Here is a 26,165-nt window from a genome sequence, read left to right on the forward strand (position 1 = left end):
CCTCTTTTTTTATCGAGTGAGAGAGAGACTGTCCTTGGGAGGGCAGGCTTTCGAGGAGAAATCCACTATTTCTCTTCTTTCCTTTTATTTTGATTTTAGTTCTATTCGATGTATCGATCTTGACCGAAGGGGACGCGTCTTTAACAAATTTTACCATCCCGCTGGGATGCCCATTCAGGGTAGAAATACCATAACCATAGAATCTATGGTAGAATACCATAGTTTATGTAGTAGGTTAAACCTAACTGTTCCCTTGTCATGCAGAAATACACTACCATTTGAGCTTAGATGTCTTTGCACATCTAATGTTTCGTAATATAGAACACCACTGTGCAAAAGGAAAGTAATTTTGTTAGAGATTTTCTTGCATTTGCAGTAAACCTTATTTTCTTGAGGACAATTGGTATGAATTCCTGAAGCAAAATTTACCTTTTGTTCTCCAGAGCACTATTTCTCCTGTTCGTACATGATGTTTAGCGTTTCTTCTATTTCTTGTCCATGGACACAAATTCCTGATTCACAGCTGATACGTGAGCACATTGGGGTATTGAATTGCAGGGTTTACTTTGCTGGCCTATAAATCTGGGCAGGGTTATGGGACCTGCAGTCTTGTACTCATGCTTCAAAAACAGCAGCCGTTAGCATCAAACCCATTGCTAGGAGGCCAGAACAGCTGGCTATCTTGATAGTGCTGGAAGAAAATTTGCTCCAGTATGGCATAGCTATCTAAGAGCAAAGCTTTCGAAGTCATTCAGAAGAGTATCAATCCTCCAGTTTTGCAAGAGAGATTTGTGTGTCAATTATATAAATTGTGCTTTTGAGGCGCCTTATCGGATAGTATGAAAAAGAAGGGGCAATCGCATAGGTATTGTTTGGTTTAGTACAATGGTAATGCAAAGGCAATGCAAAACATGTTTTGCTTCACGATTGTAACAGTATCAGAAGACTATGGACTATATCAACAAGAACATGAAAACTGACCGGCTGCCATGCTGCTCGACTGGATCCCATCCATGGAAGACAGCAAGCGAATGCTGGTCGTATCATTAATGTTGTCATAACATTGCAATTCTAATTTGCCTTTTAATTCCTTAAGAGTCATGCGCCATTGTCGTGATATGTAGAAACACAAACATTGTAGGTACAGAAGTTGCATGCGAATGCAATTTATTCAAGTGATGAACGATCGATTCTCTTTGACATAACCAAGCCTGATATCTTCTGAGCTTACACTGCGCATCAGTGAACTCGATACACAATAAGCTCTCACAACTCATAAAAGAAAGTTGTCCGTCCAGCTCAGTTCCAAAATTGGTCGGGATAAAGATTGTACAGGAAACAACAGGATACTGGGATCCTATTCCTAGGGTACATTCATCACTTGGATGGACTGTAGCATGTCGGAGAGCGCGATCACCAGGTCACCGGACTGCACCATGCCCCTGGCCTTGAGCAGGGAGAAGGTGCGGCTGAGATTGCTCTCCATGTCGTCAGATTCACTGAGCCGAAACGGGATGAGACCCCACTGGAGGTTCAGCCGTCTCCTAACCGACGTCGAGGACGTGAATGCGAAGATTGGGCAGTCGGGGCGGCATCGTGAGAGCAGGGAGGCCATGTGGCCATCCTTGGTGTAGACAAAAACGGCATCGACTCCCAAGTTGTTGGCTGCAACAAATGGCAAAAGTTGGATTCGAATGTTTATTTAGAGATCACTATGTACAAAACGGGATGTAAAGCATCCAAACTAGTTCAGAATTCACCCACGAACTAACTTCTAGGCAATCTCACAGGCAAAGCAGGATGAATCAAAGTGCAGATGTGCATCGGTTTATTAGATGCCTCTGCAATAAAATTACATAGGGTATTGATAAAGCGATTGCATGACTTACCAATTTTTGCCGCTGAATTGCATATTTCCTCTGATATCTTATCAGAAAAGGAAGATGAGACATCTTGAAGCTCCAGAGCCTCATGGCGTTTCTCCTCTCTCCACCACTTTTCAATCCTCAGGCTAACACTCCTAAGGACACTGAGAGCCTTCTCTGGGTACCTTCCCATGGCGGACTCACCAGAAAGCATGAGAGCATCTGCACGCTGGCGGACTGCTTCAGAAACATCAGCAACCTCAGCCCTGGTGGGTAGAGGATACTCGATCATTGATTCCAGAAGCTGAGAAGCAACAATAACTGGCTTGTTGAGTTGTCTGCACATTCTAACTATTTTCTGCTGTACCGAAGGGACTTGTTCCAGGGGAATTTGTGCCCCCAAGTCCCCTCTAGCTACCATTACTCCATCTGATGCACGGATAATCTCCTCCAAGTTCTTCAAAGCATCAATGCTCTCAATCTTTGCAATGACCCCTATATCACTGGCACAAACATGAAACAATCACAATTTAGATGACCAAGCAATGACTTATATATGAAACGAAAACTTCACACAAATGGTGTCTAAGCCATTAATAAGTGTGATGGCTTCACATTTAAACTAGGGCATATAGACCTGGTACACCCTTAAGTGTGCACAACCAAACTGCTAGTGTGCTAATTATTGCACAAAAGAGAACCCTGTGGCAGACTCCTGTAAAACCTCAAGAATTGTTCAATACATGCTCTGGTACTTATTGTCCAGAAGCTGTATGAGATTGTGCAAAATTTGATAACTAGACACTTCTTTCTGTTTTTCCTTTCTGTTTCGGATGTACGGATAGTCAACATAGTGCTATTACGCCAAGCTACATCCTACATGTAAACTTTGCATGTGTTGAGGTAACAACTTTCAAAACTTAAACTTACTTACCTTCCACGGCTCCGTGCAGCAATGTAGCTCTTCAGATGATTAATCACTTCTGCAGACTTGACAAATGATACGGCTATGAAATCTACACCTTCAGCAATTCCAAAATCTATGTCGATCCAATCCTGTAAAGTTGAGATCATAAGTAAAATTTTCATCTGTAAGTAGCACCCAAACCTTTACTAGATATTAGTTGAGTGCAGACTATAAGAAGGATTTCCCACTTAATTTTACAGGCATTTAGACATTATGATCTAGAGTTCTGAAGTGAGCCACAGCCAACCCTTTACATTCTTGAAAATAATTTTAGCATCCAGGAAAAAAAACTAATCAGGCACCCCAAGGGCCATATGGAATACCATCAATTTACAAGACGATCTGTGTTGAATTTTTATATTGATTGTTGAGCACGAAGTATGAGCAGCATACTTCAAATCAGAGCAAGAACCGTTTCACTATATAAATTACCTTTGATGAAATTGTAGGAAGCATAGCATTCCTCTCTCGCACTACACTGCCGTCGCGCCATATAGTAAGATTAGCCCGTGGCAGCAACAAACCAGGATCAGTGCAACGACACTTCACATCTGGCCCTAACTTTTCAATCACCTCAAACCTGGCCATTCCACCATCCACAAATAGTTCATCGCCAGCTTTAACATCTGGGTAGGGTTTCAACAAATCACCAAAGCAGGAGATATTACAATCACACTAATGGATGGGAGTAATTTTTCAATAAATATATAAATAAGTAGACTCAAGAAAGATGATCATGGCTTATGGATAACCTTCAGCAAAGCCATCGTAATTCACATGAATGATTCGATCTGGCAGTGATGTGTCAGAAGATCTAACGCTGAATGTCCAAACTTCTCCATCCTGCCAAATCCAGTAAAAGGGTAAGTTCTGATGAGTGATTATTAGAACAGCTCGACACTAAAACTTCAGTACATTAGAGTTTAGATTAAAAGTGAATGAATTAGATGGTTTACTTTTAAAGTACTTATAGTGTGTACATGATCTGAACTCAAAGATCTTTGTTAGGTCATGGCACATTTGCCTTCTCTCAGAACAATTTAGTGATTAGGTTCCATCATAATTTTAAATCGGGCTCTTTTTATGCTATAACAATATGGACTATGGTTTTCCAGTTTCCACCCTCCCGCTTCAGAAAAGTTTGGTAGTTGAACTCCCTCGCTGTTCCCAACAGATTTTCACTACAATCTCAACCTAAGCGGAAGCTATGTCTGCTTGTCTCTCTAAATTAGTGGAAGACACGGTCAATAAACCAGATTACTCTCGTCATCTCATGCACTGAATAACATATGGCCTTAGCAAGTGCAAGCGATGCAGTTTAGTATTATTTTTTTTATCATAGGTAACTAGAGTTTTACCAGGAAGTTTTGATATTTTGTAACACATTTAAGAGATAAGAAGAGAAACCTAATTTCATCACACATCTTACATAAACGAAGCTCAAGATTGATTCTCATCCTGAATTTACACACTAAATCTCATCCCGAATATCATCACTTCATTGTCCTCTGAAGATCTCATCAGATGAACTATGAATCAGATCCTAGGTCTCTAGCGTTTAAGCACGGAATAAAGGGGCCAGTACTCACCTCAGCCTTTGCGGAGGGCGCGCCGCCGAGGTCGCCCATGTGGATCTCGCTCCCCTCGGTGTCCATCATGACCGCGACGGCGAATCCCTTCTCGTCGTTGAGCCTCCGCACGGCGCGGATGACCCCGCGGTGCCACTCGCGGTCGCCGTGGCACATGTTGACCCGCGCGACGTTCATGCCGCCGACGGCGAGAGCCTCGAGCTCGGCGGCGCCGCAGGTGGAAGGGCCCACGGTGCAGATCAGCTTGGTGCGCCGCGTGCTCCGGAAGCCGTTCTCCCGCAGCTCCGCCTCCGTGGCGGCGTCCACGACGATGGCCGCGGGGTGGGCCGCCGCCAACGTGTAGACGCCGTTCGGGGTGGGGGCCGGGTCGGGGAAGGAGGTGAGGTCGGAGGACGAGGTTGCGAGGCGGCGGCCGGGGCCGCGGCGTTGGGGGCGGGGGCGGAAGTGGGAGCTGACGGGGAGGCGGTGGAGGTGGTGGGAGGAGGGGTTAGAGGGTTTAGGAGGTGTCGGGAGGTGGAGAGCGCGAGCGGTGGTGGCCATGGCAGCCCGCTACGGCGGCGATAGTAGTCGAGGAGGCTGGAGACAGCGGCGAGAGCGGGTCAGGTAGGCGGCGGCGGAGGTGTGGCTCTGGCTTTGGGAATGTCGCCCGCGGCGCTGCGAGTTCAGGACGGCTGCTATGGCGGGTACGGGCGTATGACTCCCTGGACCCTGGCTGTGGCCCTGCGGCTGCGGATGACGGAGATGCTGAGCTGGGCGGTTGGATGCAGTGTCAGATGCCAACGGCGCCTCGTCAGATACGGATCTGGGATACTGTCAAAACTCAAAAAAGCATCGCTGGCGTTAAACTTTTTGTGCAGTATCGTGAAGAGACAAATAATCGATGTCAGAAAAAGAAAAGAAAGACTTTTAACAATACTTGTCTCTTAGGAAAATTACAACTATTTCATCTCTCGATTAAACCTTAGCTCTAGGGGTTGTTGCCTCCCCACCGATCTCTACAGGTACATGGAGAGGAAAAGTGATCTTTATAGATCCATATGGCTCGGCTCACCATTGTGAGAGCAGTTTTTATGATGGCCCGTAGCTTATAAGTACATATATGATTAAAACCTGACCATAAAGATAAAATATTACGGTAATACTTGGAATCGTACGTCCGACACGCCGGACGCTGTGGAGGCCACGTGACTCTCTCCCATCCACACGTTTTTATCCTTATCTCTAGTGGCAGCTGGACGACAGCTCCACTTCCATCCACATGTTTTTAACACTGCTTGCCTTCGATGAGGCAGTTGTGCTTTGATGGGGCCTCGCTCGCGCCGGGCAGCTCTCCAACGAGTGAGCAGCAACGCTTTGGCGGGTGCTCCGATGAGCGAGGCAGCAACGCTGGGTGGTGCTCCGGTGAGTGGACAACAGCGCTTCGGCGACTACTTCGGCAAGCGAAGCAGCGGCGTAAGGTGAAGCTCCAGTGAGCGAACGAACAACGCTGGGCGGCAGCGCTCCGCTATGCAGTGCTCCTCCTGCCAGGTTTTGATGCATGTTGTAAGCGTATGTTTCAAGTGTTTCGGATATTTCAGAAGAATGTTGCAAGTGTTTCATGCAAATGTTGCAAACTAGATTTAGATGTTGCCATGTTGCATATGTTTCACACACATGTTGTAAGTGTTTTATCTGGATGTTGCATTTTCAATGAGGGATTTGAATATTCCATGCAACACGAAACAGATGTTGCGGTGGGTTTTTTCCTCATCATCAACAGATGGCTAATAAATCTTCTTAACATGTTTTTTGATGTTGCAAACAGTGATTTTCTATGTTACAGACGTTTATTTTCTATGGTGCAGACGTTATTTTTTAATGTTGCGATGGACCAATGGAGCGTCCGATGGGACGTTTCCCTTTTCTACGTGGGACCCTTACAGAGAGCTTATCTACCTATTGCACCTATTGCGAGTGCCCTAAAAGCTACCCACAATACATGACTAATGTTGTAAGCTAATCTTATGTGTAGAAAGAGCATACATGTTATTATTGATTAATGTTTTCTTTTACATTTTTCATGCAAGTTATATGCCCACATTAGGTTTCTATCGGTATTTCGTACCATCGACTAGTGGTTATATGCCGCGCTCTCCCTACTTTCGATGGCTAGCACATAAGAGATAAGGAGTTATACTGGTTCGGGAAGATCCCTACGTCTAGTTTCGGCAAAAGTCGTGTTCCTTGGATCAAATGTACTAGGCTTACAACGGGATGCTTGCAAGCAAGCGTTCGTGCGATGTATGGATGTATGTGTCGAATGCGAGAGAGAGTGAAAGGAGGCCCAGCTCCCTTTATATAGGCCAGGGACCGGGCGATATCGTTGAGAGATGGAGGCGGTCCCTGATCTCAGAGGTCAGGGGTTGCGGCGTGGTCGGGTCTTCTTTGCACCAAGAGACTTCCTTGTCTTATTCCCTTGGCTGGTCGTGGGCGTCACACGCCTTGTACGGTGGCTCCTGTGCGGCGTGGGCTGCTTACACATGACCCGGCCTGCTCCGTGGCGTGCCCCAATCCCATTCGCCAACCCGTGGCAGTGAACGGGACAGGAGTTGTCTCTAACGTCCATACTGGTGATGAATGGGCAGGCTTGATTAGTGGCCTGGACGAGCGGCTCGGCTTTCCCCGACCTCTTTGGTGCGCTCACGGCTGCTTCTCGCCGTAACGTCTATCGTTGGGTCCCACCTCACCCGTGGGACCATACTGGGCCTAGCGTGGTGGCATGGCCTTAATCTTGACGGGTCTCCTTAACGGCGAAGGTGATAATGAGGCCGGGGGAGGTTATGATGATGCCGGGGTGCGTGGGCGTGTACGGCCGCGCGTGGCCTCGTCCTGCAGGCCGTCCTGGTCGTTCCGAATGGTGTAGCCTCACTCTCAAACTTCCTGGTTAAAGGTTGGCTCCCCTCGCTCGGTCATATCTCCAGCGTGGAGCGGTCAGGGGGGCCACGCCCTACATTTAATACCTCTCGTACGGCATAGGTCTTCCTGAGTCAAGGAGTGGGTGAGGCGTTGTGGGCCCCTTGCGTGCCCCGTCCCTGAGCTGGCTGAGGTAGCGATTCACGGCTCTTGGCTTCCGACCAAGGGAGATCGGGTGGTGGGCCGTAGCGTCGTCTCAGCCATTTCTAGGATGCTTCTAACTGTTAGGCTTTTGACCTTTCTGGTCACCTTAAACCCTTTCCTAAGGGTACCCGGAGCCCGTCAGTTTCTTTTAGAAAAAATCTTCGATGTCACTACTTCTATATAACATAGGTGTAAGCTACCATTCCATTTAATACGTGGAATTGTTCTTGGCATACTAGTATTTGTTGCGTCCTACTAATTATTGATGGATTGCAAAGAGAAAATACCATACTCACAATCTAGTCAAGCAAATATTAAGTTCTACTCCCTCCGTTCCAAATTATTATTCGTTTTGACTTTTCTAAATGCATAACTTGTGCTACGTATCTAGATATAATATATGTATATATATATATAAATAAAGGTACGTATTTAGAAAATACAAAACGAATACTAATTTGGGACGGAGAGAATATTGTACAGGAGTATATGGTAAGAACTTAAGACACCTGCGCTACATATCTTCATTGTGATGTGCTTGGTTTTGTTTTCTGATCACCGCGAAAATAAAATTCAAGTAGAGTCTCTTAGATCATCCACGGATGCCGATGGAACAAATACTCAACAATCAACACTTTTACAAGTGAAACTGAAATAAAAAATTGTTGATGGAAATGGTCGGTTCTTTTCACTAGAAAAAACATCTAGTATTAGAGGATAGCACATGTAAATGTAAACTTTCTCTTTAGTATCGAAAGGATATAAGCTTACTGCAGCAGCAACCCAAATGCAGCTGAGCTTAAAATGGTTAAGCATGAAATTCGTGATCACCAACCTACAAACCAAGCCCAGTCCATCGGGAAAGCCCAACCCAACTACTCAGCACATCAGCAGACTGTATTACAAACCAACAAACTACGCCCGACCCATCAGGAAAGCCCAACCCAACTACTCACCACCAGGTGTCCAGATCACATCACCCGCTCACAAGTCAAAATCAACGGCCCAGATCTCACCTCCCAAACCCTAGCCCTCACACCCCAACCCTCATATAATCTCGCTCACTCCCTCCCCGCCTCCACCCTTTCCACCCCGCCGCCGCAGCCACCGCGCCGCTACCCCTCGCCGCCGCCGCAAATGGCCGCCGCCGCGCGTCCCCTGGTCTCCGTCAAGGCCCTGGAGGGCGACATGGCCACGGACTCAGCCGGCACCGCGCTGCCGGACGTCCTCCGCGCGCCGATCCGCCCCGACATCGTCCGCTTCGTCCACAAGCTTCAGTCCTGCAACAGCCGCCAGCCCTACGCGGTGTCTCGACGCGCCGGCCACCAGACCTCCGCGGAGTCCTGGGGGACGGGGCGTGCGGTGTCCCGTATCCCCCGTGTTCCCGGCGGCGGTACCCACCGCGCCGGCCAGGGAGCCTTCGGCAACATGTGCCGTGGCGGACGCATGTTCGCGCCCACCAAGATCTGGCGCCGCTGGCATCGTCGCGTCAACGTTCACCTCCGCCGCGTCGCCGTCGCCTCCGCCCTCGCCGCCACCGCCGTCCCATCCCTCGTACTTGCCCGCGGCCACCGCGTGGAGTCCGTCCCCGAGCTCCCGCTCGTGGTCTCCGACTCCGCCGAGTCCATCGAGAAGACAGCCCAGGCCATCAAGATCCTCAAGCAGCTCGGTGCCTACGCTGATGCTGAGAAGGCCAAGGACTCCGTTGGCATCCGCCCCGGCAAGGGGAAGATGCGCAACCGTCGCTACATCAACCGCAAGGGACCCCTCATTGTCTACGGCACCGAGGGCTCCAAGATCGTCAAGGCTTTCCGCAACCTCCCTGGTGTTGATGTTGCCAATGTCGAGCGCCTCAACCTGCTTGACCTCGCCCCTGGTGGCCACCTTGGCCGGTTCGTGATCTGGACCGAGAGCGCGTTCAAGAAGTTGGATGAGGTGTACGGTACCTTCGAGACGCCTTCGGCCAAGAAGAAGGGCTTCGTGCTCCCTAGGCCTAAGATGGCCAACGCTGACCTGTCCAGGCTCATCAACTCTGATGAGGTGCAGTCGGTCGTGAAGCCCATCAACAAGTTGGTGAAGCGCAGGGAGGCTAGGAAGAACCCGCTGAAGAACATGGCCGCTGTGCTCAAGCTGAACCCATACTTGGGTACTGCGCGCAAGATGGCAGCTCTTGCCGAGGCAGCGCGTGTCAAGGCCAGGAAGGAGAAGCTTGACTCCAAGAGGACCAAGCTCAGCCCAGTATGATAATTCCTTCCTCTCTTTCTTTTGCGTTGTGCTATATTTATTGTACGTTATTTAGTGTTGCATTGCTTTAGTCACTATCATTTCTTCGCTGTTGTTGCAGTATTAGATGTTTCACCATTTCCTATGCTTTCTAATAGAATAGTGTAGGATATACTTCTTGATTTGTAGCTCAGCGCTAATAAGTTTGTTGAGAGTGAAAGTGCTTCTCATTGCAATTTCTAGGTAGTCTTGATATGTTGAGTTATAATGCATGCTGCTGCACCCTTTAGGAACTGTTGTAATTGATTCTGCCTTCTCTGTGTATATCACAGCTGCTAGGCTTGCCATATCTCTTGTTTTGTTTTGGAATTTGCTAGTTTCCTTAATGAATATATCTGTTTGCAATTTGTGGAACATGCCAAACTACCAATGCACACTAGGGAAGTATCAGCACACTTAATGTTGAGTTGTTGATGTGGCTTTCATCTAGTTCAGATGGAGCAATTTAACACTTCCATCCAATCTTCAAGCATATGTAATATTAAGCATTATGGATGTAGTATGGTGAATGCTTGAGCCTGTGCCATGTAGTGTTGTATGTGTTGTCTTGATAATTACTACCATATAGCATACATTTGCTATTATAGTACCTAGCTTGCTATAATTTCTTGTGTAACCTATGTCCCGAATGTATGCCCTATGGTTTGGATATGCAGACCTCTATTTAGGTGCTGTTTGTTTCCCGCTTGATTGTGTATGGCTGCTTAAAGGCCAGATTGTTACAATCTGCAAGCTGCAACACACAATTTATGAGTTGAACAAACAGGGTGTTGTGATCTAACTGTGATATCTAGTTAATGATGTCTTTATGTATATTAGTTTACCTTATTCCCAATAGGGTTTTGTTTAGTACGCTGCCAGGTGATCCGTACTTGTACGTTTCACGGTAGCTCAAATCTTAAGATTTTTCTGAATGACACATACGACTGCTCATCTTTTGCTGATGTTTTTGTTCATGTCACTATGCACATAAATTTGTTTTCTGGGCTTGCAATGTATTTTCTTTTGTCACCTTTTTTTTCTTCTCATATTGATGCTGTTAACTGAACTGTGCATCCAGCCACTAGATTTGTCCATTTCTTGTATTTATGTATTCCATTTTCTGTATCCTGTACTCAATCCCTATGTGCTGATTTTGTGTTTGAAATTTCCTTGTAGGAGGAAGCTTCTAAGGTCAAGGCTGCTGGAAAGGCGTGGTACAAAACCATGATCTCAGACAGCGACTACACAGAGTTTGAGAACTTCACCAAGTGGCTTGGTGTTACACAGTGATCTTCTGGTTCAAGCCTTCGTAGTTTATCACTGCCCCAGTCAGAAATTATGATTTTGGTTTCTATTATCTTATGTCACTTGTTATTGGGATCATCAGACATGGTATCTCGTTTTGGTTATGGCTTTGGTAGTTGTTTGCTGCTGCACCTTCACTTCCAGACACCTATTATGAGAACAAAGTATATGCGAATTTCAACAAACAATTTGTGCCTTCGTTTGTTTGTTACTATCGATTGTGGTATGCTTTCTTGGTTGTAGCTTCTTGATCGCTAGTTTGGGTGAATGGAAGAACGGTTTGCCTTGCTTCTCTGAAGTACTTTGAAATGGTCATATTTCTTGAAGGGATCTTGTGATGTACGAATTTGGCAAAGCATTCAGGATTTGTTTCCTTGCTTGTATATGTTTTTGAGTCTTTATGCTTTCATTCTGGGCCAACGTCTGGTTGTGTTTGCTTGATTGGATTGGGGATGGGAGGTTTGGGAGGCCCAAGCTTGTGAAAGCTGCTTGCGTTGTTAGTAGCAAAGCCAATGATCTCCCCACTTGAAATTTATTTCGCTGCTTTGCATCGCTATCCAGATATACTTTCTGCATATTCTTTCTGAGAAAGTGGAGAGCTTTTGTGCTTCGCTGAGATGTGGATGTCTCCCTCTCGCATCCACTTTCACCTCTGCAAGTTGCCAATCCGCATTCCACCCTATCCTCTCTTCGTACCCATCAAACTTGCCTCGTGTCCTCTAGCTTTACCGTTTTCAACTCTTCGTTCCAAAACGTAAACTTTGCCAGGATCGATGAACTCACAGCAAGTGAGAAATAGGATGGTGATTCTTGTGGTCAACATTTCATCGCTGCAAAAATGCTCACAGCTTGTCGTTTAGGCTAGGCTAGAAATGTTGTTGTGTTGTGCACTTGTGCAGCCTGAGCAGGGCTGCTTGCACAATTCGGGTCCATTTGTTGTCGCCTCCTAAATTAAGAGAGAGTAGAATCGAAATGGGCATAAACATGGCTTGTTCCTGCCACCGTTTAGTGGTGCTCAAAACGAAAGGAATAATAGGTGGATTATTAACTTTTCAGTACATAGCAGGTGCTTAAATATAATCCATTTTGCCAGGAACTATCAATAAATTATAGCATTTACGAATTAGTTCGCACATTTTGCAAGCAACTGTTCCTGTTTGGTACGCTTCCTGTGATTTGGACGGTGTAGATAACGCAGAGGAGCCGTCAGAATTAGCATTGGGGAATTTGGAATCTGGGTTCGTCAAACTGAAAACCATCTGCAGGATGGTGACACCGGATGAATCTACGACGTAACCAATGCCATCGAGTCATAGATTAAACTACTTTCAAGGTAGTAATTTCAAAAATAAATTTTAAAAAGAAAAGAAAGGAGGAGCCAAGAACTGAAGTAAAGAACAACCCCTGCACCCGAAACATATGCAAGGTCCGGCCCTTCCAACTCAGGCGACCCCCTCGATCGCTTCGTAACCGCCTGATTCATCAGTCCCTCCTCCAAGGTTCGTCTACGATTGGTCTCCAAATTTCTCTCCAATTTATTTTTACTCCACATGTAATTTCTCTTTGCTATTCTTGGAGTCCGGTGGTGGTAAATTTTTTTCAGCTCCTTTTGTTTCCCTTTTTTTTCTCTGACCTGAACTGCTGTCCTAGCCAGGCTTTCACCTCGCGGCTTTAATCCCAATTGGGTTGGAGCGCAACCCAATTGGGGGTTAATTGGGATTGCTACTCCGGGGCTTCCCGTCCCTCGTGTTCTTGGATTCGGCGACGCAAATCGGCTGGTTTTCTTGCAGGTGAGGACTGACGACTACTCACAGCTATTCGATTGGAATGGATTGGATTGGTTCCTTGCTCGTTCGATTCCGCTTTCTTTTCTAGATTGCGCGGTAATAAAATGGATCTTCTGGACTTCCTGCTCCTGAAACCAATTCGAGCTTCTGCTCTTAGTTTCCAGTTCGAAATCTCAATCAGATATTCTTCGCAGTGATGTCTTGATTGGCGTTTCTTCCATGCTGTTCGATCTTTGACGCCCAATGTTCGAGTTTTGACAGGTTGCAAGTGTTCATAGTTTGATGGATTCTCACTGTCGCATTTTAGTTTGGTTTTATAGCTGCAAATCCCGATCGAGGAATCCGGTTATTAGGACTGAAGGCAAGTTTAGTTGGTAGCTGTTACATGTTCTTTGTTCGCCAAAACTAATCCCCTTTCTTGGAAACTTAGTTTATCGGTCTCGCGCTGATGATCCTTTGTGATACCATGGTCCAACTCGGATCCCCTTTATGGTTCCATTAGTAATATTTGCTTGGATCGTAGATGAATTGATTGGGTCATCCTGCCCCTATGACGTAGAATTTCTCGTTGACTTGTTTTGAAGGTGTCGAATTTGGTAGTTCCTGCGTTGAAATTTCCACCTGAATCCCTTATTAGCTTTGGAATTGAACATGGATCGTTTTCTCTGAATTGTAGTTGACTTGTCTGTTGAGTCCTTTTTTACTGTATATGGATGCAACCGACGTAGCTTTTCCTTGTTTAGATCTCATATATGATCCTTTCCAGTTTCAATTTCTATCTAGTTTTGGTATCTTGTGGGATTTATCTGCTACACCAAAATTCCAGTTGCTGGTCCCAATCAGAAGGTGATGTTTACACCTAGGACTAAAGTTAGGAATGTATTAGGTCACAGAAAGAATGCAGGAGTGATCCCTTTTGGCTTTGGTTTACTTGTTCAGTTCTTCCATGAATAACTGCATCAGGAATGATTTATTGTCTCCAATTAGATCTTGAATCTTCTTTTAGCCGCAAGCACCAGATGTTTGACTACATTGAAAATCTTGTTTTTTGCTATAACTCTGACAGAGAATGAGAGAAACAATTGAGCTTGGTATGATCTATTGCCATTCTCATCGTTAAACTTAACATGTGAAGATTGCAGGATTCTACCATCTATTCCAGGCCTTCTTTATATTCTGTTTCTTTGTCATGATTCAGATGTTTCCATAATATCGTGCTATCTGTTCATTCATATTTGCATCCCACTGAATGGTACTGGAGTAGTCTTTAATCAGCTCAACATTGATGTCCTTATGCTTGTTTTTTTAATAAAAGACTCTGGTTAATATCAATATTGAAAGCAATATGTGTGTGTTTGTGTTGAAAATACTTTCAGTAGGTCTCAATAATACATCACATGGAAGCTGTGCTCAAAATATTGTTTCTGAGGACCCCGTCGTATTAAAAATGTATGCGTGACTGGAGGTGTATTCATATAAGATTGAGTGTATGTCAGAACACAATGAGTTGCAGGAATTCTGCTCTACTTGGATCTAATATTGAGAAACTGATAGTTTTATTACCATGATATCTTTGTGATCTACATTTGTTTTCTTTTCATTACTCTGGTCTACTGGCTACTGCATATTCTGACCTCTTCCATTTCTCTTGGGGCAGCCTCCTGGGTAGAATCATGAAGCTGAAAAATAGCACAGTGGAGAATTTTAAGGAGAACAACATGATTTTCACTTCTGAAGGAAAATTCCATGCTAAAAAAGTGCAAGACGATTATGGTGCAATGTCAAACCAACCAGCTGTTGCTCAGACAAGATGCAAATGGATTATTGGAGATGTAACTGAGGTCTTGGATCGCAACACATGGAAGCTTGGCAAGATCTTAAAGATGCTAAAGAACAATCACTTTGTTATCAGGCTTGCTGATTGCATCCAACTGAAAGAGTTCCATATATCTAGCTTGAGAATTCCACATACTGTTGAAGCTCCACAGAGCAAGCCCTTTCCTGCAGCAGATAAGGTAACTACTACTTCCTTGGAATGCAAAGTTGCTTTGTTTCGAACTTTCATGTCCATTTCAATAGCTAATAATTCTTATAAATTTGGTGCTTAGGCATTGTTTATTTTGATTTATCTTGCTTGGCTTACAGCAACATCTGCATTTGTGATTTTGGTGTCCTCTTAGTTCTATTACTTAGATTTATCTTGTGTGGCTTACAGCGGCTACATTTTGTGATTTTGGTGGCCTCTTAGTTTCATTAGTGCTGGACTATCAGCCACCGTCAGGAGTCTCATCATATTGAGTGATTTATTGATGTTGTTGAAGGAAAACGCTCCACATACTTCAGTTGTTTTCAGGGAAATTGTTTGTTGTCTCCATGTTTTATGATCTTTTATCCTCTTTTGGGACCACTTAAATGCCATGATGGCCACACCATTCTTCTTGGGTACTACAAATGTAGCGATGAAACTAGCAAATCTATGGTATCTACCACAACTTGTCCAGTATTAGAATTATGTCATGACAAGCTCTCCTTTTGAGTTGTTGTCTTGCTCTCTCTGTCTATTTTCAAAAATGGAAGCGATGCCACACTAGAGATGTTACTATGGCTTTGTTGCTCCTAAATTCAGACTATTGAGAGCTGTAGATTACAGCATCATTTAACTGACTTGAGCTGCACACTATGAGTGTTTGTTTTTTTTTTAAAAAAATGTTTTTTTAGGGGGAAAATGTGACACTTCACTCACGGATGTAGAATTTGTCTACCACCAGAGTGCCACCAATCTTGCAACCTTTTAACAGTATGATTGCAGTACCAAAGATTTTAAACAAGATCACTGGATGTTGAAACATTAGAAACTTTTCCATCTTGGTGCATTCAGTATACTTCTCTCCAAGCAGACGATTTTACAAGCTGCCGTCTCCTCTTTCAGGCCACCGGACGCGGCAAGCGCCAACCTGCTGATTGCGTCTTGCCTCGCTCAAGAGCAGTGCAGCAAATGGCGAGCGGTGCCAAGAAGAGGAAAGCAGCCGCAGACGCCTCTCACCATTCGAGCAGAAGAGCACACCCCCGGAAGGTCGCCGCAGCTTCCAGGGCCGACAGCTACCTGCACAGCTCCTCGCAGGCCATAGAGGACGCCGAATGTTCAGTGGCTAGCTGCAGCGTCAACGATCCATACCACTCGGACAATGGCGGCATCAGCAAGCGCCGCCGCCCTGGCGCGGGGTGCCTCCCTGACGACGCCATGTCCGCGTGCCCGTGCTCGCCGGGGGCTCCGGAGGAGGAGCACGAGGGCGCGGTGGACGTGCACGGGCTAGAGCTGGCGGCGTACCGGTCGACGATGCGGGCGCTGTACGCGTCGGGGCCCCTGACGTGGGAGCAGGAGGCGCTGCTCACGAACCTGCGCCTGTCGCTCAACATCTCCAACGAGGAGCACCTGCTCCAGCTCCGGCGACTCATGTCATCGTGATCGTTGACGACCACAGCCACAGCCAGCCAGCCAGCCACCTTCCTTCTCCGTGTCCATCATCAGTCGTCATGCACGCCGGGTTCGCCGGACGGCGTCCTGCTCGGTCGAGCTCTGGTTTTTACTATTCTTGCATGGTTCACCTGTCTTGTCTAGTCCAAGTAGGATGCTATCTTTACCAGTGTCGAGAACTCGAGATACGGATATATACAGACTCAGAGAGAGAAGTCTGCATCTTTGTCATGCCTTGCATGTGCATACTGGATATGAGTGTATCGATCTTGCTTGTAAATGCAAACATGTTTACAAGTTTTCCTTTTGAGTAACCATGTTTACAAGTTCTTTACTTGTGTTCCAGTGACAGTTTATCCATCTTTACCATTCAGTCAAAGAATCTTACATAAACCAGTTTACTCTTACAGCAGTGTGTGGTTCTTTGTAGTACGAACTCTGGAAGACTGGAAGGCCACGTAATAGCTTTTGTATCGCCAGTATCTCTGTTTTTCACCGAGAAGGCGAGGACAGGGAACACCTGGGCGACAGGCACGTACGCACGTGTCGCAAAGAGGCCACCTCCTCCGGCACGCGCGACACGTGATCCGGCTCGTTCCCAAACGTGTCAAGGTGACAGCCGTATAAAGACATCGCCGTACTGTCGCGTTGGATTGCTTGAGAGTTGAGACTTGAGAGATCTTCCATGCCTTGCCTTCTTTAGCATCTCGTCCTCAATCGTGCACGCCCAACTGCCCAAGAAGATCCAAGAAGAGCAGAGCGCGACGATGTCGGTGAGCCTCGTGACGGCGTCGGTGCTGCCTCCGTGCCGCGCCTTCCGCGCCGCGGCGTCGTTGTCGGCGTGCGCCTTGCGTCCGCGCGCGCACCGGCCGTCGCCTCCCTCCGCCTGGCGCGCCGGCGTGCGCTGCCTCGCCGCCACGCCCCCGCCGCCGGAGGTCCCGGGCCAGACGCCGGCCGAGGTGCCTGGGACGGACCGCCCGCCGCAGGAGGTGCCGAGCATCGACACGCCGCCGGAGTTCGACGCGCCCCCGGGCGTGGACGTGCCGATGCCCGGCGCGCCGGGGCCCGGCCCGGAGCTGCCGGGCCCCGCGATGCCGTCGCCGCCGGTGCCGGAGATCCCGACCGTGCCGCCCAACCCCGACGTCCCGCCGCCGCAGCCGCCGGAGGTGGAGCCGCCGAGGCCACCGCCCGAGGTCGACCCGCCCAGGCCGCCGCCCGAGGTCGCGCCGCCGCAGCCGCCGGGCGCCTCGACGGTGCTGCCTCCCTTGGTGTAGCTCTCGCTTCGACGTGTGGCGTCGCGCGTGTCGGCGCGTGGCCGGAGAACAAGGCGGCGTCGCAGAGCCGTTGCTGTGTCCGATGGAACGGCACCGTGTAGGAGTGTACAAAACAAACCAGTAGTTTTCACGGCTGTACATGTTCGTTTTCAGTTTGAACAAGGAGGTAAACTAGCGAATTCGGGGAAGGTCGATGCCGTAGCTTGGGGATGATCGCGACAATGGCACGCGTTGATCCGGACAAGAAACCAACCGAGACATGCCAGTGGACGATCTCGGCCTAGTCCTGGTCTTGTGCAGAATTTGCCATTTCGTCCCGTGCTTGCTCCCCTGGTTCGCGTCCTGCCTTGGCCCCGCGTCCGCGGCTGCAGAGTCCCCAAGCTCGCCCCGTCGCCCGTGCCGCACTCAGCACTCTACGTCAGTGCGTCTCGCCCGTCAGGCGCCGCCGCGCCGGTTGTCGCGGTGGCCGTCCTATTCGTATTCCTGCCTCTGCCTTGTCGCCGCCGCGAAGGCGCGAACCCCGATGGCGGCCTGCACAGACACGCGCCGTGCCACGGCATCGCCCAGACTCCGCGCATGCTCACCGGCCACTTTTGCCCATGGGACCTGCGAATTCCACTGCACCGGTTTCGGTCGCTAGCCGCCCGTGATTCGTGCCCGCGGCGCGCCGCCCAGTTCTCTTCGGCACGAGACTATCCAGCGTCGCCGGGCCGTCCAATTGTATGATTGTATCGAGCCCACTCCTCCTGATGGGCTTCTATACCACTTTTAAATTCGTGCTGGCCCATTGTTTCCTTTGTCTGAATTCTCTCTCTCACACGGCCGAGCCGAGATTATAGGTGGGCCTAGCCTCTTTGAAGGGACAGGCCCGCGGCCGTACGGCCCGGAGGCCGGATCCGTCGGGGAAAAGAGCGAAGAGAGAGGAACGCTCGGCAAGTCGGCGGCGTAGGATTGAAGCGTGGCCGTGCTGCCGACTTGCTTCCGTGAGCGGCACGCGGGGACGGAGGGGGGTTGGTCCGCGGCGGCCGGCCGCACCATTCCAAATTTTCGCCGTGCCATTTCTGCCGCCGCCGATCGGTATGGGGGCAGCGGCGCGGCGGTGGAGGCGGCGGCGATCTCGCTGACGCGACGCACGCTACTACAGGAGTACAGGTGCGCTACCTGAACTGATTCCTCCGCCCTAACCCTCAGTCTCGGCCATGGATGCGCTCTCAAGTTCTAGGTCACGCAATCACGGGGCGATTTGGCCGTGGACCTTGGCGTCCTAGGGTTCGAGCTAGTTACCGCGGGTAGATCAACAATGTCCGGTGGTGGTATGGAAAGCTAGCCAGCCAGATCGTACGCGGCTCGTTTGGCCGGTGGTACACGAGATGCATTGATGGACGGACGGGGGGGACGCGTCGCGTATCTGCGCGCGCCGCACAGGGCTGCCGGCTGCCGGCTGCGCGCCTCCTTGATGGCCGATGCAGGCGATCGTAGTAGGCGCAGGACCACCACCAAACAACCAAAGCACGCGCGAGGACACGCGCGCACGCCATTGGCAGCGCCGCAGCGGAAAGGAATCGCGAGACGACGCTAGCTGCAGGCACACGCATACGCATGTCGCCATGTTGCTGGCACTGTATGCCGCCAAAAGAATTGGGGGGTTAAACTACCAAAGCTGCAATTTGATTTTTGAGGATCCTGACCTTGGCTTGGCTAATCTGTCCGATCCTGGAGATATTTTTCGTGCTTCCCTGCATAACCTGCGTTTCGTTTGGTTTTTACGCGAGTGAAAGTAGAAATAACATACTGCCTGACTGCCAAAGTCTCCTGATCAATGGCAGTAATATCTCCTGCACGTTTTGTAACGTGTAGTGTACTAATATTTCCATTTGCAGTTTAAACTAAACATAAGTGCAATTTGGCCATACATCATATTTTAAGTTCCTACTTTTGCCAAATTAGATTATCATGATCTGTCCCAATGTCAATTTTAACTACTAGTGTGGTAATTCTATATTCATGAATTAATCTGTAGGTCTTGTGTATGCCTTCATACTTTTTGTTTCAGCAAATGTATGCCGACTAAAAGCAAGAACAAAACTTCAGTAACTGGTAGAGTGAAAGTATCCAGCACTGTTCCCAGATGTGTGCAGTGCATGCAAAAGCCTTCGGGTGTACGTACGCACCTGGCCTGTACAAAAAAACACTTCAAGTACAGTAGAGAGATGCAGAGCTCGTTGCATTTGTCAAAAACAATGCACTCTCTCGCAAAACAGTACCACCATTTTGCGCCGATCCAAACTCGCCTTGCATTCTTTGGTCCTGTCCAAGTACAGAGGAAACAGTGACACATGCCACAGCCTTGCTCAAGCTCAAGCTGCTGTCACTGCTCTCACATACCAGTATACCACACCCCTCCAGCCCTCTCCCAAAGCAAGGACAGCACCCAGCTCAGCTGATCTGGGGGAGCCGAGGCTCGAGAGTGGAGAGTACACTGCCTCGGCTTTGGATCATTGGATGCGAGAGGAGAGGGAGCACAAGTACGCATGCATACATGCCTAAGAGGACCACCTAAAATCTGCTAAGCATCTCTAGGCCTGCACCTGCTAAGAGATCTAGATCAGTGCAGCGACTGCTTCTGCATATGGTGCTTTACCTGGAATTTTATATTGATACTATATAGTGTTTTTGTGAATTGTGTTGCTCCAGTATAGTACTGGCCATGGACAGTGGTACGTGGACCACAGCAGGCATGCGCGTATTGAATTTGAAGAGGATAGATTGGAGGGCTTATTTTGGCTTGGGCTTTGTGCAAAACGAGGTACCGTACGCCGTTTTGCAAGCTGAGACTAAAACAAACTAGAAGTCGGGTGATGCTATTATTTTTAACTTCACCGGTGAATTCAAAGTGCGTATGGTATGCCTAATCAAGAAGCACGCCTGCATATTGTTAATCCGTCTTTTCTCAGAAACTGTGTTCCTGCTCTCAGTTTCTTTACTTACAGTTTGATATACAAGATGCCATTTGCCCATTTCCCTCTGCATTCCTTTTGCACCGTCTTTGCCATTGCATTGTGAATCTTAGTTGCTCAGATAGTCGGCAAAATTATACGTTTGTTTTATATGCTTGGTTACATGCCTGTTAAAACTAGGAAGCATCTGTTTATGTGCAATTTAACGGAATGTACATTGCCTGGTTTTTTGGGCACATTTCGTCAGGTATTGGCAACTATAAGTGTCGTTTCTTGGCTGTACTTATTTACCGTGTGACTGTACACTGAGATCCATCCTTTTTGTGAACGCTGCTTTGAACAGTTTTGACAAATGCACATTTGTCTGCATTTTTACTCATGAGAGATGTACAAGCAAGCTGCCTGATTCCATCCATGCATGCAGGACATGACGCTTCACGCATGCGGTTTTGGCTTGGCTGTAGTTGCAAAGATCCATATGGACAACGAATTATGCTGGTTTTTTTAGCTCATTGGATGAACAGTTAAAATGCTGCCCTTTTTTCTCATTGGATGAACATCTAGTCAGAAAAAAGAACTCTCGAGCCTGTGCAAGGGTGACATGTTAAATTTTATTTGAATTTGCCTTTGCAAACTTGTTATGATAATTTCAAACTTGGGCTATAATTTGTTTACTACCGCATGCACGCAGATGTTGCACTTCAAAGTTGCTCCTGCATGAGAATGCATCTGACATTGCGTCTATTTCCACTGGCAACAGGGTTCATATCCTCAAATTGTGGTTGAATGATATGCTTCAACGCTAAACAGACATAAAAGAGATCAGAGGCAAATGCAGCGGATAAGCGGACGCTGGTCCGGCAGCAAGAGCAAGGTAAAGTTATCTAATCATGAGCCATCAACTTAAACATCAGCTTCCATAACCTTCATGAAATTTTTTAATGTCTAGTCATAAATTTGGAGAAACGGATTCAGAAACCTGAAATACACTGCAAGAATATCTATTCCTGATGCTATTCAAAGGTAGCATTCATCCTCGGCTCCTCGCCATGCCATAGAAAAGACAAGATCTTTATAGATCTCGAAAAGGCCTTGGGCCTTGTTTAGTTAGGGAATTTGGGAGGTGCCAAATTACTGTTACAGCACTGTAGCACACTGTAGCGTTTCGTTTGTATTTGTGAATTATTGTCCAAATATTGACTAATTAGGCTCAAAAGATTCGTCTCGCAAAGTACAACAAAACTGTGCAATTAGTTTTTAATTTCATCTACATTTAGTACTCCATGCATGTACCGCAAGTTTGATGTGATGGGGAATCTTCTTTTTGCATAGTGTCAAAGTTGGGAGTTGGGAGTAACTAAACATGTCCTTGAGAAGTTGAGCCAGATCACCAAACTAACAAAGCACCTACTGGGAAGGCATAAATAAACCAGCGGGGCGTATCCTTGTGGCTTTTCTTTTTGGCATTGCTCTCTTTTGCTAAGCCGAGGTACAGTCAACAAGGACTTGACTAATGAGCATTGAGTAGTCTCCCTCCCTCTACACGCATGCATGCACGCCTCTCATGCAAAAGGCAGTAGCGGCCTAGCGGCTGGGCACCTTTTTCCTGCCTGCAGTTCTGCCGCCTTGGAGAAGAAAGGCATCCTCGACAGTATTTTGATTTCACTAGGAGGATCTGGTGGCTGTCCTACCAGGCTAGCTCCCCCTAGCTATATAGCTCAGGTAGCTTGCCAAGTATTGTCACATCCTCAGCCACACAAGGAACATGAACAGAAGTATAAGGCCTTGTTTAGTTGGGGAATTTGGGAGGTGCCAAATTACTGTTACAGCACTGTAGCACACTGTAGCGTTTCGTTTGTATTTGTGAATTATTGTCCAAATATTGACTAATTAGGCTCAAAAGATTCGTCTCGCAAAGTACAACAAAACTGTGCAATTAGTTTTTAATTTCATCTACATTTAGTACTCCATGCATGTACCGCAAGTTTGATGTGATGGAGAATCTTCTTTTTGCATAGTGTCAAAGTTGGAAGTTGGGAGTAACTAAACATGGCCTAACTGTTGGAAGTACAGTAAGCTTTTGGTACAAAGGAGTAAAATTGCATGAGCATGGAGATTTGCAGATTTTGCATCCTGTAGTTTGGAATAATTTGATAGTTATAAACGAGTGTAAGAGTTTATGCAGAGAGAAATTTAAAATCCACGTAAACCCTTACTTTGAGCACAATAAGTCGAGGACCTGCATCCATTGGAGTTGTGTGGACTCGCCGAGACTTGCACAACCTTAAGTCTTGTGTTCCTGCCAATATGATGCATGCAGTATGGAACCATAATCGTATTTCTTTAGCAAATGAAACGGGCAAAAACTAGCACATCATGAAAATTTCATGTTTTAATGGAAAAAAATAATCCTCATACGTCCTATGGGGGAAAAAAAATACCCACTGTGATTCTGTGACGCTCTCTCTTTACTGAAGTATTCGTACGGGCTCGGATAACTGCACTATAGCCGTCCTCCCTGGGGCGCCCATGCGCCTACAATACTTTTGCTGCCGTTGTTGTCTCCTCTATGACTCTAGAGCCTAGGCCTAGACGAGGCTAGCTTGTCCTATCAGGCTCCAGCTTATCCTGCTACGACCCTCTTCCTCACGCGCCTTCAGCTCTCCGGTCTCTTTCTCCGCTTTATTACTATACAACCACTATTCTGACATGAAAGTTACATGCAATATATTTCTGATGATGCTGGACTTACTAAGGCCATGTTTAGTTACTCCCAACTCCCAACTTTGACACTATGCAAAAAGAAGATTCCCCATCACATCAAACTTGCGGTACATGCATGGAGTACTAAATGTAGATGAAATTAAAAACTAATTGCACAGTTTTGTTGTACTTTGCGAGACGAATCTTTTGAGCCTAATTAGTCAATATTTGGACAATAATTCACAAATACAAACGAAACGCTACAGTGTGCTACAGTGCTGTAACAGTAATTTGGCCCCTCCCAAATTCCCCAACTAAACAAGGCCTAACTACTCTTAATATCAAAACAGTTAGAAATGTTTGGTTGGGGAGGGATTGTTTGTAACGCTTGAATTTGCAGATAAATCCATACAGATAGTGAGCTGTTTTCAGTATGGTCCTTGTAAATCCATACAGAAGCTGGGTGTTTGCAGTCTCAGCACACAGTGCCCAGGCTCAGCGCCCAGCAGTCCCGGCACTGTGCACGAACCTGGATGCGCATGTGACTGCAAAGTGCGTAGAAGTTATTCTCAAGCAAAGCCGTGAATTCAGAATCTGCTGCAGCTGGTGATGCATGGCTCGTGGGCGTTGCTGTATGCTCTAGTTTGATGACATCACTTCCACCGGTGATTAGGTCAGTCTCACTGGTTTTATAACCATGGTCATTAGGAGGAGAGAGGAGGGAGGGTTTCCTCATCATGAAACCCAATAGTCACAGTTACCAAGTGGTAATTGTGCCCTGAAATTGTACACTGAGACTGGTAACTGTACCATAAAACTGTGAGTTGGGATTGGCCTTAGTTCCAAGGCATCAGTACGTGCTTCATTCCAACCTCCATTCCTTTAGCATTGCTAGTGATTATTAGTATTGATGATTATCAGTTCATCACGCACACAGTTTAGTTATGTAGAAAAGGAGCATTGCTTCAAGATTTTGAAGCATAATGCTCATGCACAATATGTCCTTTGTAGTGATCCTTCCTTCCTAGCAGCCAGTATCTTCATTGAACTGCTTTTATGTGAATATCACGTTTTCCGTATCTAAACCTAGCGATTAGTCTAGCTCTTTTTTATGCTTTCGGATCCTATATATATGATCATTTACTAGATTTTGTGTCACAAAAAATGCCTGTACGTTTTTAAGGCTTGGAGAAGTAAAATCCCAAAAGTGAGTTGTTTCTTATTTTGGAGCTCAATATCTGATTTTCGAAATACGAAGTTTCGCAGATTCGATGTTTCAAGCTTGGTTGTTTGTGTTCAAATTCAGAGAATGGAGTGTTTGAATTGTGGAATTCATTGTTGACTTTTGTGTAAAAGTTTGATGTGCTTCTTTCAGGCGAAAGGCCAACCATGTGACCTGAAGTCCCTGTTGCATACTTGCATATCAATCCATTTTTCTGGACTATGGTCTCTATGACGTGTGATTTGCACACAAGCGTTAGTTAGACGCCAAAATTTGCGGTTGTGTTTACCTGGGCCATGTTTAGTTACTCCCAACTCCCAACTTTGACACTATGCAAAAAGAAGATTCCCCATCACATCAAACTTGCGGTACATGCATGGAGTACTAAATGTAGATGAAATTAAAAACTAATTGCACAGTTTTGTTGTACTTTGCGAGACGAATCTTTTGAGCCTAATTAGTCAATATTTGGACAATAATTCACAAATACAAACGAAACGCTACAGTGTGCTACAGTGCTGTAACAGTAATTTGGCACCTCCCAAATTCCCTAACTAAACAAGGCCCTGGATTGAAAGCTTGATGACATGAGGACGTTGAACAAGTTCATAAGCACTGCTGCTGTGAGAAAAGCTGCATCACAAAAGCAAAGCTGATGAATCATAAAGGTGGCGCCCATGGGGTACGGCTTGGGTTTGTCTTGATTTCCCCATCCCCGATCCATCCATCAAACCGAACCAAATGTTTTTTCCCATCTCTTTTTTCTTGCCGCCTCCTGCAGCCTGCCTCTGCACTGCCCTGCACCCTCCCCCTGCCCTGACACCCCTACGCCTCCAGCGCTGCAGCGGTGGCTGTCTAGGTCCCCTAGGCCTCTAGAACCCTAGGACCTACGCATAGCTCCTAGGCCTCTTGGCCTCTTCTGCACTGCACTCCCCCTCTATCCCTCTCTAATCTCTTTCTCACTCCACTTTACTCTCACTCAACCACTATTCTGAGCAGCTTGGAGTTGCAAAGGGGGTGTTTGGGAAACACCTGTTAAAGTTTAACACCTGTCACATCGGATGTTTGGATGCTAATTAGGAGTACTAAACATAAGCTAATTACAAAACTAATTGCACAGATGGAGTATAATTCGCGAGACGAATCTATTAAGCCTAATTAGGGGCTGTTTGGATATGAGGTGCTAAACTTTAACAGTGTCACATCGGATGTTCGGATGCTAATTAGGAGGACTAAATATGAGCTAATTATAAAACTAATTGCAGAACCTTGTGCTAATTCGCGAGACGAATCTATTAAGCCTAATTAATCCATCATTAGCAAATGGTTACTGTAGCACCACATGTAGCAAGACAAGGGATCGAACGCCCTTTTATGCTTGGACATGACATGACTGTCTGCTAACTGATGTATTTCTACATGATTGTGCAGGGTTTGGCATGACTGTGACCCACGGCCCCATTGGAAGAAAGCTATAAAAGTGAAAAGACCGAAGGACGTGTCATAAGGAATAAAAACGAGTTTTACTTAGTATTGATGCTTAGGGAAGGGAAGTGAGTAATCTCGCCTCCATTTACTTGGTGTCAGGATGAGAGAGATTGCTCCGAGAAATTGTAGGGCTTAGCCAAAATTTGAAATAGATTGGTACGATTTGGACCCT

The 26,165-nt window shown here is 46.8% G+C and overlaps 4 protein-coding genes across 4 annotated transcripts; 3 read left to right on the top strand and 1 right to left on the bottom strand.

The window, feature by feature from the left end:
- Positions 1-1,140: 1,140 nt before the first annotated feature.
- LOC101769458 (pyruvate kinase isozyme A, chloroplastic) lies at positions 1,141-5,129 on the bottom strand. The gene is made up of 6 exons (XM_004981376.4): positions 4,422-5,129; positions 3,585-3,675; positions 3,265-3,458; positions 2,800-2,921; positions 1,890-2,368; positions 1,141-1,665 (listed from the first exon to the last, which is right to left on the bottom strand). The coding sequence occupies exons 1-6, from the start codon at positions 4,959-4,961 to the stop codon at positions 1,364-1,366; spliced, it is 1,728 nt and encodes a 575-aa protein (XP_004981433.1). The 5' UTR covers positions 4,962-5,129; the 3' UTR covers positions 1,141-1,363.
- A 3,462-nt stretch (positions 5,130-8,591) lies between these two features.
- LOC101769860 (60S ribosomal protein L4-1) lies at positions 8,592-11,329 on the top strand. The gene is made up of 2 exons (XM_004981377.4): positions 8,592-9,755; positions 10,959-11,329. Exons 1-2 carry the CDS (start codon positions 8,655-8,657, stop codon positions 11,070-11,072), a joined length of 1,215 nt encoding a protein of 404 aa, XP_004981434.1. The 5' UTR covers positions 8,592-8,654; the 3' UTR covers positions 11,073-11,329.
- A 967-nt stretch (positions 11,330-12,296) lies between these two features.
- Positions 12,297-16,679, top strand: LOC101770262. Its single transcript, XM_004981378.3, has 4 exons — positions 12,297-12,586; positions 12,742-12,877; positions 14,532-14,889; positions 15,804-16,679. The coding sequence occupies exons 3-4, from the start codon at positions 14,548-14,550 to the stop codon at positions 16,338-16,340; spliced, it is 879 nt and encodes a 292-aa protein (XP_004981435.1). The 5' UTR covers positions 12,297-12,586; positions 12,742-12,877; positions 14,532-14,547; the 3' UTR covers positions 16,341-16,679.
- Positions 16,680-16,838: 159 nt separating this feature from the next.
- On the top strand, positions 16,839-17,802 carry LOC101770667 (basic proline-rich protein). The gene has a single exon (XM_004981379.3). The coding sequence runs from the start codon at positions 17,117-17,119 to the stop codon at positions 17,621-17,623; it is 507 nt and encodes a 168-aa protein (XP_004981436.1). The 5' UTR covers positions 16,839-17,116; the 3' UTR covers positions 17,624-17,802.
- Positions 17,803-26,165: the final 8,363 nt, after the last annotated feature.

This window comes from Setaria italica, chromosome IX (genome assembly GCF_000263155.2).
Source record: "Setaria italica strain Yugu1 chromosome IX, Setaria_italica_v2.0, whole genome shotgun sequence".
Taxonomy (NCBI): Eukaryota; Viridiplantae; Streptophyta; class Magnoliopsida; order Poales; family Poaceae; genus Setaria; species Setaria italica.